Below are 11,672 nucleotides of genomic sequence, written 5' to 3'. Positions count from 1 at the left end.
TAAAAAATAAAATAAAAAAAAAAATAAAAAAAAAAAACACACATCATTGTAAAATCAATACATTCATCGTTCCACTCAGAATCTAAAATTCTAAATTTAAAATAATATTAATCTAATTTAAAATATACCTTAGTTCTAATTTGTCTTTTTATTCATTCAGTAACTATTTTTTCACCTAGTTCTACCAAAAGTCATTAATTCGCATCTTCGACTTATTCATGAATTAAAAATAATTTTAGACCATAAAACGATTCCTCGGCAACACGACCTCTTTGTAATATGTATTTAAAAGTCGAATTACCTGGACCCCCATAGAACACTGAATATCGTTCTCAGTCGTTCCATAATATTATAATTAAACATCTGGCAACGTTCGAAAAAAAAAATATAAAAATGTTGTGTTCTCAATCAGGGAAACTTTGTGTTTTACCGCGGCGAACACCGACGTACTATGACGTATTATGTTACGTACATATATTTGAATTACATACTATTGTAATTAATTATTTTTAATATTTAACGAACTCTGTTAGGTACTATCGGATACCGCGTGCATAGGTATTGTTTCAGTGGCTGCGTACGATTTTTTAATCGGTAAATACAATACGTGGCGTATAATATGTATAACAATTACAACGTTTAACATTTCAACACCATTTCGCACACCATTATACTTGTGAATTATGTGTTATGTGTACGGTTCTGAATACAAACTCGGTGTTTGTTCGTTTTGTAAAGCATATATAGAGTCATGGCCTTTCTTTTTGTTTTTTTTTTCAAATCACAGACCCCGCTGTATTATATTGGGGCGCTATAGATTTTTACTATAAGGTAACCAAAAACGCGGTACGCATAACAATGCATGCGGGTTCGCGTGTTGCGAAATCGTTGGTCAAGAACCCTTCACATAATAATAACATTATACCTATACTTATATCCACCAACGTGAAATTACAGATGGAACCAAACAATGTTATAATATATAATTCATTTGGTATTAGATTTTTCGCCAAATGGTTTCCAAAAATTATATACATTTAAAAGCACAACCGTGACATTTGCCATCGGAATAGGCAATAGCGTTAAATAATTATACACATCCCATATATATATATTTTTTAATTTCGGTAGGTTTCTATAGAAAGGAATAAATCTATTATATTTTAATTGATTTACTTGATACAATAACCTAATATTTACTATTAACCCGTGCAATCCATAATATGATGCCCTTAAAAGTTTATATCAATATTGATTAATTTCAACCCTCACGCGTTGTATGGTAAATATATTAATTTATATTCGACATGCGTGAAATAGAACAAGTATGTTTTCCACAGTTTGTTAAATACATATTATAACTATTATGATTGATTGAAAAACGAAAAAAATTATTAAGTAAGCAATAATTAAAAACCCTAAATAACCTGATAGGTAGTTTTATAATATTATTCTTTATCTCTATATAAATCGAAAATTGAAACGGTTTTAATCGATAAAATAACACACTACCTACCTATTACAACTACATTATCTTATTATAATGTCATTGGGAATTAAGAGTTTAGAAAACAGTTATCATTAAAATCAGTCCATTATTTGAATATCAAAAGGCCATTAAAACGAAAATCTAATTATTATGATCATATGTGATTAGCACTGTTTCATAATATATTATTTTCTGCATCAACAGTAAAACGGGAAAAATGCTGTTAAAAATCTGAAAAAAAGAATTATTATAATATACATAGGAAAATATATTAACGATTAATAATTCTAGGATAATTTTCAATTTTAATATAACATTTTGTTTATACTGTAATGAGTTTAAACTTTAAGTAGATACTATACTTTGTTCGGCAAGAGATCGTCTCACGGGCCGACCAAAATCGGTTCTTCTGCGCAACCCCATGCGACACCCTGCCATAGAAGAACCGATTTCGATAGCAGAGTGACGGTGTGGGAGGGGGGAAGGGGTGCGTAGAATCGGCGTGTTCACTCGTTGAACAGGGTAAGAATTTAAGTAACTATACTCTGTTCAAGTTGAAACGTAGTCGGTGGCCACCAGCAGTGGCGTATTTAGATTTTTGTCATGGGGAGGGATATGATTTTATCCAGTAGCCCTACGTTTAAAGCTAAAAGCCTCAAGTTAGAACTCCGAAAAATGTTGCATATTATATTCAGCCTTGATCCCCTTGACCCTCCCCTCTCACCGTAAACACGCCACTGGACACAAGTCTTGGTCTTGCCGCAGTCGGCCAACACCCGTTTGTCACCCCCACCCGCAGTAAACTATTTGTATACCTGTCTTGTAGTATTGCCACACCTCTGCACACAAGCGATTACGTTTATTAACTCGAAGAGAGTATGACTATAATGTCTTTTACTGTCGAATTGTATTTAGATTAGTAAAAAATTTCCAAAAATCAGAATTTCACTAACTGCGTTATTGGATAAAAAGAAACGGTTGAGCATGAATGATGAGTCACCTTGTATATAAGATAAGTCTATATACCTACGTGTCTTACACACAATTGGTTTTGGGCCATCTGAGTACCGTCGTCGGTTCAAAGGCGTATTCAAATTCAATTGTCGTCGTCGTCGACTATTCCGCATCGCCCGTCGCCGCGTTGGTCCCGTCATTCCGACGTCTGTCGCGGGGCCTCCGATGCAATTACGCGAGCGCATACCCCGCCGGCGCGGCCGCGAGGGGGCTTTTAGTCATCCCTTCGATATTAAGCGCCGATTAAACGAGGCATTATTTCCCGGCCCGACCCACCCCCGCCAGACGGTCTCGTCCCGCCGCCGCAACCTCACGACAATCGTTGCTCGTGCTGCAACGCGCCGTGTAACGCGCGCGTATTATTATTATTATTATTATTATTATACACGTAGAGTGCCGGCGATTCCACGTGCGAGCCCGTATGCGGCTCGTAAAATGAAAAAAATAAAAACGAAAAAGAGGAAGTTGAAAGCAGAAAAAAAACGGGAGAAAATCTATACGCCCAGTACTGAAAATCATAAAAAGAGAGGGAAGAATAAAAGAAATAAAATTCTCTTTTGTGTTCGTCTTTGTTGTTTCCGCGCGTGGAGAGATCGTTGTGCAGTTGTCGTCGTACTTTCGCGGTTTATGTACACACATATAGGCGCCTGCTATAAAAGATACATATGTACGAAAAGGCGAACTTCCACAATAATAATATGTATAATAATGCGTACACAAAATATAGACACGTGGCACATGCGCAAAACTACTGATGTTGTACAACGTGGATTCGCAAGCGTTATAGGTATATAATATTATAAGTAGAAAGTTTAAAGTTCTAAGTACAAGTTTTTCTCGTCTTCATGACTTCATCTGTCTTGCAATATGCAGATAAAACGTGGTTGATCATATTTCGTCTTGTCAAATATTATTGTAATAATATAGGTTTAAAGTTTAAGAGCATTGTTTTTTTTTTTTTTTTTATGTATCTTCTATTCGAATTTATTATAGAGTATAGACACGCGTATTTCCCATACACACAACTATAAGACATTCTGAAAAATAGGACCTGCGAAGTAAATTTTAAAAAATATAATAATATTTACTTAAATATAATATAATATTATTATACACGTCTGAACTTGTTATGTTCGAGAAAATTAAAATATTCCGCGAACTTATAATGGTATACATAACTCATAGACTTATAATATATAGATTATAGACCACGCATTACACTCGTTTTGTGTGTAACACTTTAAGCCAACATATGTGCGAGAGAGACCACTGAACTGTATATTGTTCAGTGAGAGAGACAGACTCTGACATTACAATTTCAACGAGTTTTGTAGACAATTTGTACATTACTCCTTGAGATTATAAATATTTAAAATATAGGAGTTCCTTATAATATCCTCTAGAAAAAGTTATGTCCGAGTCTGTCTCTCTCGCACATATGTTGGCTTAAATATATTTCACTAATGCGCGGTCTATATATTATAAGTCTATGACGTACCTAATATTATATTCAAACATAATATTATAATAATATGTTATTATGATATCATATTGATTTACACGCTTATATGTATTTTATAGATTCTGAGTGAAACGATGAATATACCTAGGTATTGATTTTACACTGATGTGTGTTTGTTTTGTATCTGTCATCACCACCTTTTTGAAAATTATTCTTGACATTGTTTAATAATAAAGAATAAACAAGTTTTGAGCATCCGTCAACATCCATTATAAGCAAGTACCTACTTATACCTATGTCAATAACAAAAAAAAAAATGCACTTATCACAAAATCCAATATTTAATCATAGAAATAAAGATAGTTAAAAATATATTATTGCACTAAATTACGCAATCGAAATACGCAATATTATAATCAGTTTAGATATTACGAAAAAACAATTTGTAAGTAAAGTTATAGAGTTAATTTTTTTAATTTACAAAAGCTATATCCCTTGACATGTTATATTATGTTAAATTGTATATTTTCATAATTTTAAGTTAATAACATACAATTTTCGGCATCTTAGCCAAATTGTTATAAATATACTAATAAGTAATAAGTAATAACTATAATAACCATTATCTTCACGGCGATAATATAATGACGGACGAAGATGGTGAGTAGTGACACTTATATCATCGTCTTAATGATTGCAATGTTAATATCACAGTGTGATCTACACAATAGATAAGATACTCGTCACTCATTATATAGAAAATCGTATTCTTAAAAATGTGTATAAGTAAAAAGCATAGCGTGTCATATGGAAATAAAAAGTTAGTTTGGTAATTTAATACAAAAATGGTGAGATGATAATATTCTATAAAAATATATAAAAAACTATAGTATATAATTTAAATTAATAACATAAAATATGTATGACGAATATTTATCGTCTGTCTTTGAAATAATGAGTGTCTCAAACATAAATGGATGGTCTCACAGTAAAGTTATACCTATAATGATAGATTTAATATGATGTGAGTGTAAAATTCTCGAGTGTATATCTATTAAATTTTTTACAGTCAATCGTATCAAAAATATTATTTAGGACGAAGATGGTGATAAATCATCCTTATATTATTATGATTATATTATATATTATGAGAATGAACCAAAAACTGACTATCGAAAATATGATCGACCAACAGGGTAGTATACGTAATAGATCATAAGATATTCGTCGCTCATAATATATTATATTATTGCTATTATAGAAAATAGTATTCAAAATAATGTACAAGTAAGAAACATAGCGTGTCGTATGTAAATAAAAGTTGTTTTAGTAATTCAATGCAAAAATTGTTGGATGATAATATTTATTAAAAATATGTAGGTAAAAAACTATGGAATTTGAATTAATTATATAAATTAATATGTATGGTAAATATTTATCATCTGTCTTTGAACTGATGATGAGCTTGTTTCAAATGTAAATGGACAGTCCTTCAGTAGAAGTATAATAATATTATCTAAGACATATTTGAGTGTATAATTTTTGGGTATCAATTATTAAATGTTTCACAGTCAGTGGTATCAAAAATAGTGTATTTCGTATTTTCCTATCGAACGTTTTTAACTTTTTTGTTTTTTTATGTGGAAAAACCACCGTCTGCACCAAACTGCAGCTGTTGATACAAATTGGCGATTTTGACGAATATTGAGATTTTCGAATAATTCACAATGCCAATATATTGGAATTGCATTTAAAATTAATCAATTTTCAGCACTGTCGCGTAATTTATTATTTACGACGACAGCGACAGCAAATAATTTTACTCGAGTGGTATTATTAAATGATGTTCTTGCTATAGAACATTACGTCTGAATAACATTTTACTCGTATTTTATAATATAAATCACTAAAAGTATTTCCAACGATTGACGCTTTTATGTACGCGAGTGATATAAAACCCATTTATACATTTCATGTGTTATTACACACTTTTATCTTTAAATAAAATAAGAACAAAAAGACTATATTATGCGATTTAAAAAAAAAATTTGCCAATGTGTTGTACTCGTAAGAAAAGGGAGAGAAATATCCTTTGAACTGTATACCTGCAGCGCACATGTAATGGTGATGGTATTCCTAAAATTTCAAATAAAACACGAGAAATAGTGCGAAAATGGCGAATTCAAATGCATATTATGTTTGTTTTTTTTTGTGAGGCGAGATAAGATAAAAACGTTATTATAAGTATTTTCCTCGACCATTTCGAGTGAATAAAAAAAAAAAGGCAAAATATATATTTCTTTTGACTGGATTATAAAAACGATTTCCTCTCGACAACCGCGACGCCGTTCTGCTGAGCTTACGTCGGCATAATTTTTCTCGAAAATTGTATTATTTTATTATGTTAAATCCTTTTGATTCTTTTGGTCGTACAAGCGGCACGATGCCGACGGTTACATTGTTGTGACGACCATACGGCAGTCGGGTGTGCCATTACACGTTATGCATATCCTGCTACATTATATTTTATAATATGACCAAAGCCCTCGAAAAATTCAAAATCCAGAACTCATAGTCTTTTCAAAGACATCTGATATAAATTAATATTATGATCTCTTGCTCTGACGATACAACTACAGAGACTGTAACAATATAAGTACACGAAGACGTACAGAAGTAATAAAAACATTGCTATAAACGACAACTTCGCGAAGCTGTGAAATATATACTACAATAATATATTCGTATAAGAACGTTGTCCTCAGAGGCGGCTGGATTCACTGAACCACCAAAAAATTTGGGGTGGGTGTCATTTTAATAGGTAAGTACTTGGTCTTGGTAATCAGTGTCCGGTATAGCCGTATAGGTAATATAAAAATGGATCTCCGCCGATGGATCTGTAATTCAAGGGCGAATTTGAACTTCGCTATACCTACCATCAGCTGCTGGATTACACGAAATCATAATCATTATCTATTCCGAAGTCTAAACGAAATGAGTTCAACAATCGCGGCGAGTTCAATAATTTTGCGACTTTGCATTGCAGCTTAAAATATAGTCAAACTAATTAAAGCGTTTCAATATTATACCTATAATACCAGCTACCACATACCTCGATCGCATGCCTATAATATGGCTACGACGTGTGTCATGATGTTATTCTACAATAAAATAATATTCTGCGATATAATAATTATATTATATTATTTTAATGGTGATAATATAATAACGATTCGATCGTCGTGCGGAGGCGATCGATGTGCGGCGTATACATTTCATATCCCGTCGTCGTCGTAGTCGTCGGCGGTTGATTTACTGAGCGATTTGCCCGTGATTCGATTACGACGACGGGCGAGGAAGAAAGGTTCGCGGACAAAAGAGCGGTGCCGCATATAATATAATACAATAATACGTCGTCGACGACCCTCCGAGTGAAATATTTTACGGCAATTCGACAAACAATATACGGCGTATTAACTCGAAAACTTTGGCGTCGGTGCGGGCTCGGCGAGGGGTTCGACGACGGTGCAGTATAATACGGCACCAGTGTTCACGGACCGTCGGGTCGGCGCAAACGTCTCGTGTAAAACAGTCATTTTACGTCTATATATAATATAATTATTACACAATAAATGACGTATCGGGTTGGGCGACGCGCGGTTATTAATAATAATAACAACAATAATAATAATATTGTCTCGGAGTCGGTCCGGTCGGGCCCGAAAGCTTTTTACCGTCGGCGGGACGAGGTCGACACATGCGAGGGACGATATTATATATATATATGTATTGTATATTATACCAGTTGGTCCGTTCATCGCGAGTCGCGAATTATTACAAAAACTATCAGCGTAAATGGTAAACAAAATGACAAAATATTATCAAACAAATTGATTGTTTTCAATCAAATTTAAATCATTACATATAACTGAAAGTTTAAAAAGTACAAGTAGTTATTCATAAAAAAAAAATATATATACCAGGGGTGGCCAGCGAGAAGAGACTCGCGAGCCACCAAATATATTAGTAAAAATTGAAGAGCCAAGATGTAAAAAAAAAAATGGTCATATTATTATATATTATATTATGACCTTTTTCTTTTTTTTTTACATCTTGGCTCTTACGTTAATTTACTTCTAATGTTACGTTAAGATACGAGCCGCAAAAGTCTATGACGTGAGCCGCGGTTTGGCCACCCCTGATATATATCTAGATCTTATATAAATATGTGATCATCATAGTCCAAATTTAAAATATTCAGAATAGGACAATTAGGTACATAAAATAAAATGCTCTATTTGTTAAAAATATAATACATTTAAACCAAAATATCTCTTAACAAACTTCAATAACACTAACGGTTGAATAGTAAACTATTCAATACTTAATGTTAAAACATGAATTAATAGTCATTTGAACGTATACAAATCAACGAGAGAATTATTAACAATTAAAACACAGTGATTTTATTTTTCAGAAAAATAAAAGGCCCTTAGTACCAGTTTCATTATATAATATAGGTTTAATAGCTATAGGCATAAAAATACTTCATATTAGTATATTAGTACTAGCTGAATATTCCAGCTTTGCTCGCATGCAATTTATTTTTTGTGTAGAATCCTATTTAGTATATACAATATTTAGGTGTACCTATCTGGGTTTGAGTGTATCTCAGTTTTGGTGAACCTCAGTTCACGGAAAAATCAGCGTTAGTGTAACTAGCTTTGTGAAATAATTTGACCTAGATGGGAAACTACAAGTCACAGATCGAAAGTAGCACTTACTACTTATTATATGTTTAACGTGGTATAAACTAGGTAATTACTCTTCAAAATTTCCTGATATAAGTATCTAACAACTTATTTGAAGACCTCTTTAAAATCCGAATTATGGAAAATCCTTTCTTATTAGGTCTTTACATCATAAACCGAAACTACTTACCATTCTACTTACTCAAACATCCAGTGGTTCCAGTGATAATTAATTTCTCCTATTACTATTATAACTTGTAACCGATGGTCACCATTTATATAAAAAAAAAAAATATTAGAAATAAACGAATAAATTTCATACTGAATCTCAAAACCCCTGTTTAAGAGCACAACTTTAAAACGCAAATTTCGGAAAACCCTTTCTAACACACATCAAGATCATAAGAAAAACCACTGTTCCAAATTTCAAGTTCCTACGTTTTGTAGTTTTTGAGATGTAGCGATCAGTGAGCGAACAAATGAGTGGTGTTTGGAATTTATATATATAAAGAGGTTATAAATTATTCAGATTTAGATTTAGTATTTCTAGAATATTTTGAAAAGTATTTAGAAATAGATTTAAAAATTCTGTAGGAAACAATAATCACAACAATAATAAAAACTAATATTAAAGCAATGACATCCAAGAGATAGTATTGATACCACAATAGGTTCATTGCGTGGGATGTCAAGTGGGGAGCTCCTTTATGACGTAGAACATACTCTGTCCAGTACACCACTAGACTTGCCGGTGACATAGGCCGATCTTTGAATATTTTCGAAGCAGTTTTAACATTTTCCATGTATCTGGAAAAATGTATAGAGGAATATTTTCAATAATTCAACATTTTCATTACGAATTTACAAAATATGAGATTCCTTTACTTTTCATTGTTGAGCAGCTCTAAGACATTTTTTAAGAACGCATCCTTTGTTATGGACAAAATATCCATAGAAATAGCAATTCCTGCATTAACTAAATTGTCAATATTTTTTGGCTGATCAGCAAATAAAGGAAATCCAAGAATGGGAACACTACCGTCTATAGCTTCATACAACCCAGATATACCTCCGTGACTGATGAAGAGTTTCACATTCGGGTGCACTAGTAAAAAAAGGGTTAAGTGTTATAACACAATTTATATCTCCTTAAATTTTAATCACAAAAAAATTACATAGAATTTCACGTTGGGGTAGCCATTTTCTGACCATAACATTTTTTGGTAAATTCTCAATTTCATCTTCATATTTCCATAACACTCTTTGAGGGATTTGTGCGAGTCCATCAATCAATGCTTTTTTGATGTGTTCTGGTAATGAAGTCATTTTAACAATTGAACCAAAAGTGAAATAAACAACACCATGAGGTGATTGTTCGATGAAGTCTAATATATCCTGTAAATAGAAAATATTGCATATTGAATGATTTATTTGGATAACATTTTTTGTTGAATTTAGTATAATATTATAATTTATATAATTGTTACCTAATATAATGCTCATAGCTACCTACCAAAAGAGATAATTTAATTCAATATTTGTCTATGTAATTCTAAAATTATGTTATACTAAGCTTAAATTTATAAATTCTTTTTTAACTAGTTATAAAGAAACAAATCATATAATTAAAAATTGGTTTTTCATAAAATATTAATATTATTGTTCAAGGGTATAAGTTGTTTTAACTAAATAATTATGTATTATAATAAAATTATGTAAGAAGGCTATTCGTATTGAGATAAAAATGCAATTATAATTATTTTTCATATATCAGTATAATTGAAAATGTTCAGTATAAGTTTCTAAAACTATTATGCTTTAAATTAAATATATACCAATCACAAGAGAATCATATAAATTTCAAATTTCCCAATTGGGGATCGCGTCTTGTGATTCGAGGTGAATTCGTTGCTGATATTATGTTTTTATATGACTTATTAAATGGTCTTATTTATTCTCCAGAATTATTATCTTACAATGGTCTTAATGTACAAACTCACGTATTAAGAAAATCTAACTTTTTTCATGTTTCTCTTTCTAAAAATAATTATACTTCCACCTCGTTTTTCCCCAGAGCTTTGTTTTTGGCTAACAGTATAATGGATCACGTTAATTTTTTTGCTATGTCGCGTTTTGTGTTCAGACAAAATGTTTATCTGACTTTAAATTTTAATTCTCTTGTTTAAATATTATTATTATTATTATTTTATTCTTATAAATTTTTTTTTTTATGTAACCATTTCTTGTTAATTAATGATTTTTACTATACAATATATATTTATTCTTTTTTGGCTGTTAACTATTTCCATTGGTACAAATAATTTTACATCATTATTGTGTCCAAATTATGTTATAAGATAAGCTAAACTGCAGTGCCGAAACTACACCAATTTGGGCCCGTGTGTAAATAAAATGAATGGCCCCTCCTCACTCTTAAAAATTGAAAAATTAATTTTTCCAAATTTGAAAACATACTTTGGAATTTTAGGTACCTATGTATTTACAAATAAATATATGTAATAATTTGTAGCCTTTTTTATTCATTTTAAATATAAATAATTATTAAATAACAAATAAATTGAACATACCATACATTAAGAGTCAACTCAAAAATAAATACTGAAAAATTCATTTTTCTTGCCTTTCCGCTTGCAAAATGGTCAATTATATTTTCTATGTTAATATAATTTGTTTGTTGTCTTTCAATATTGAGCAAAGCTATACTTGAAAGTCTTATTTTTAAGATTAGTTTAATCTATATTTTAGATTCTTAAGGAAACGATGAATGTATTGATTTTACAATGATGTGTGTTTTTTTTTTGTATATCATCACCTTTTAGACAGTAAAAGTGTTTTGATTTTCTTCAATAGTATCTTTTCTGATAGGAAAGTGATCTAGTTGGTACTTTGGGGGGGGGGGGGATCACAAGTAAAAATTCCCCAGTAGTTTTCTAAA

The 11,672-nt window shown here is 31.3% G+C and overlaps 1 protein-coding gene across 1 annotated transcript in view; it reads right to left on the bottom strand.

Annotated features, from left to right (window-relative positions):
- Positions 1 to 8,286: 8,286 nt before the first annotated feature.
- The window catches only part of LOC100162434 (UDP-glucuronosyltransferase 2B15), a 6,268-nt gene continuing 2,882 nt past the window's right edge, over positions 8,287 to 11,672 (bottom strand). Inside the window, exons 2-4 of the mRNA XM_001944556.5 lie at positions 9,892 to 10,111; positions 9,602 to 9,821; positions 8,287 to 9,523 (exon numbers count right to left, since the gene is read on the bottom strand). Of these exons, the coding sequence (XP_001944591.2) occupies positions 9,238 to 9,523; positions 9,602 to 9,821; positions 9,892 to 10,111 (726 nt within the window). The 3' untranslated portion in view covers positions 8,287 to 9,237. The remainder of the gene's footprint in view (positions 9,524 to 9,601; positions 9,822 to 9,891; positions 10,112 to 11,672) is intronic.

The sequence above is a fragment of the Acyrthosiphon pisum genome, chromosome A1 (genome assembly GCF_005508785.2).
Source record: "Acyrthosiphon pisum isolate AL4f chromosome A1, pea_aphid_22Mar2018_4r6ur, whole genome shotgun sequence".
NCBI classification, from domain to species: domain Eukaryota; kingdom Metazoa; phylum Arthropoda; class Insecta; order Hemiptera; family Aphididae; genus Acyrthosiphon; species Acyrthosiphon pisum.
The sequence above is the reverse complement of the archived record's forward strand: the minus strand, read 5'-3'. Positions and strand labels throughout refer to the sequence as shown.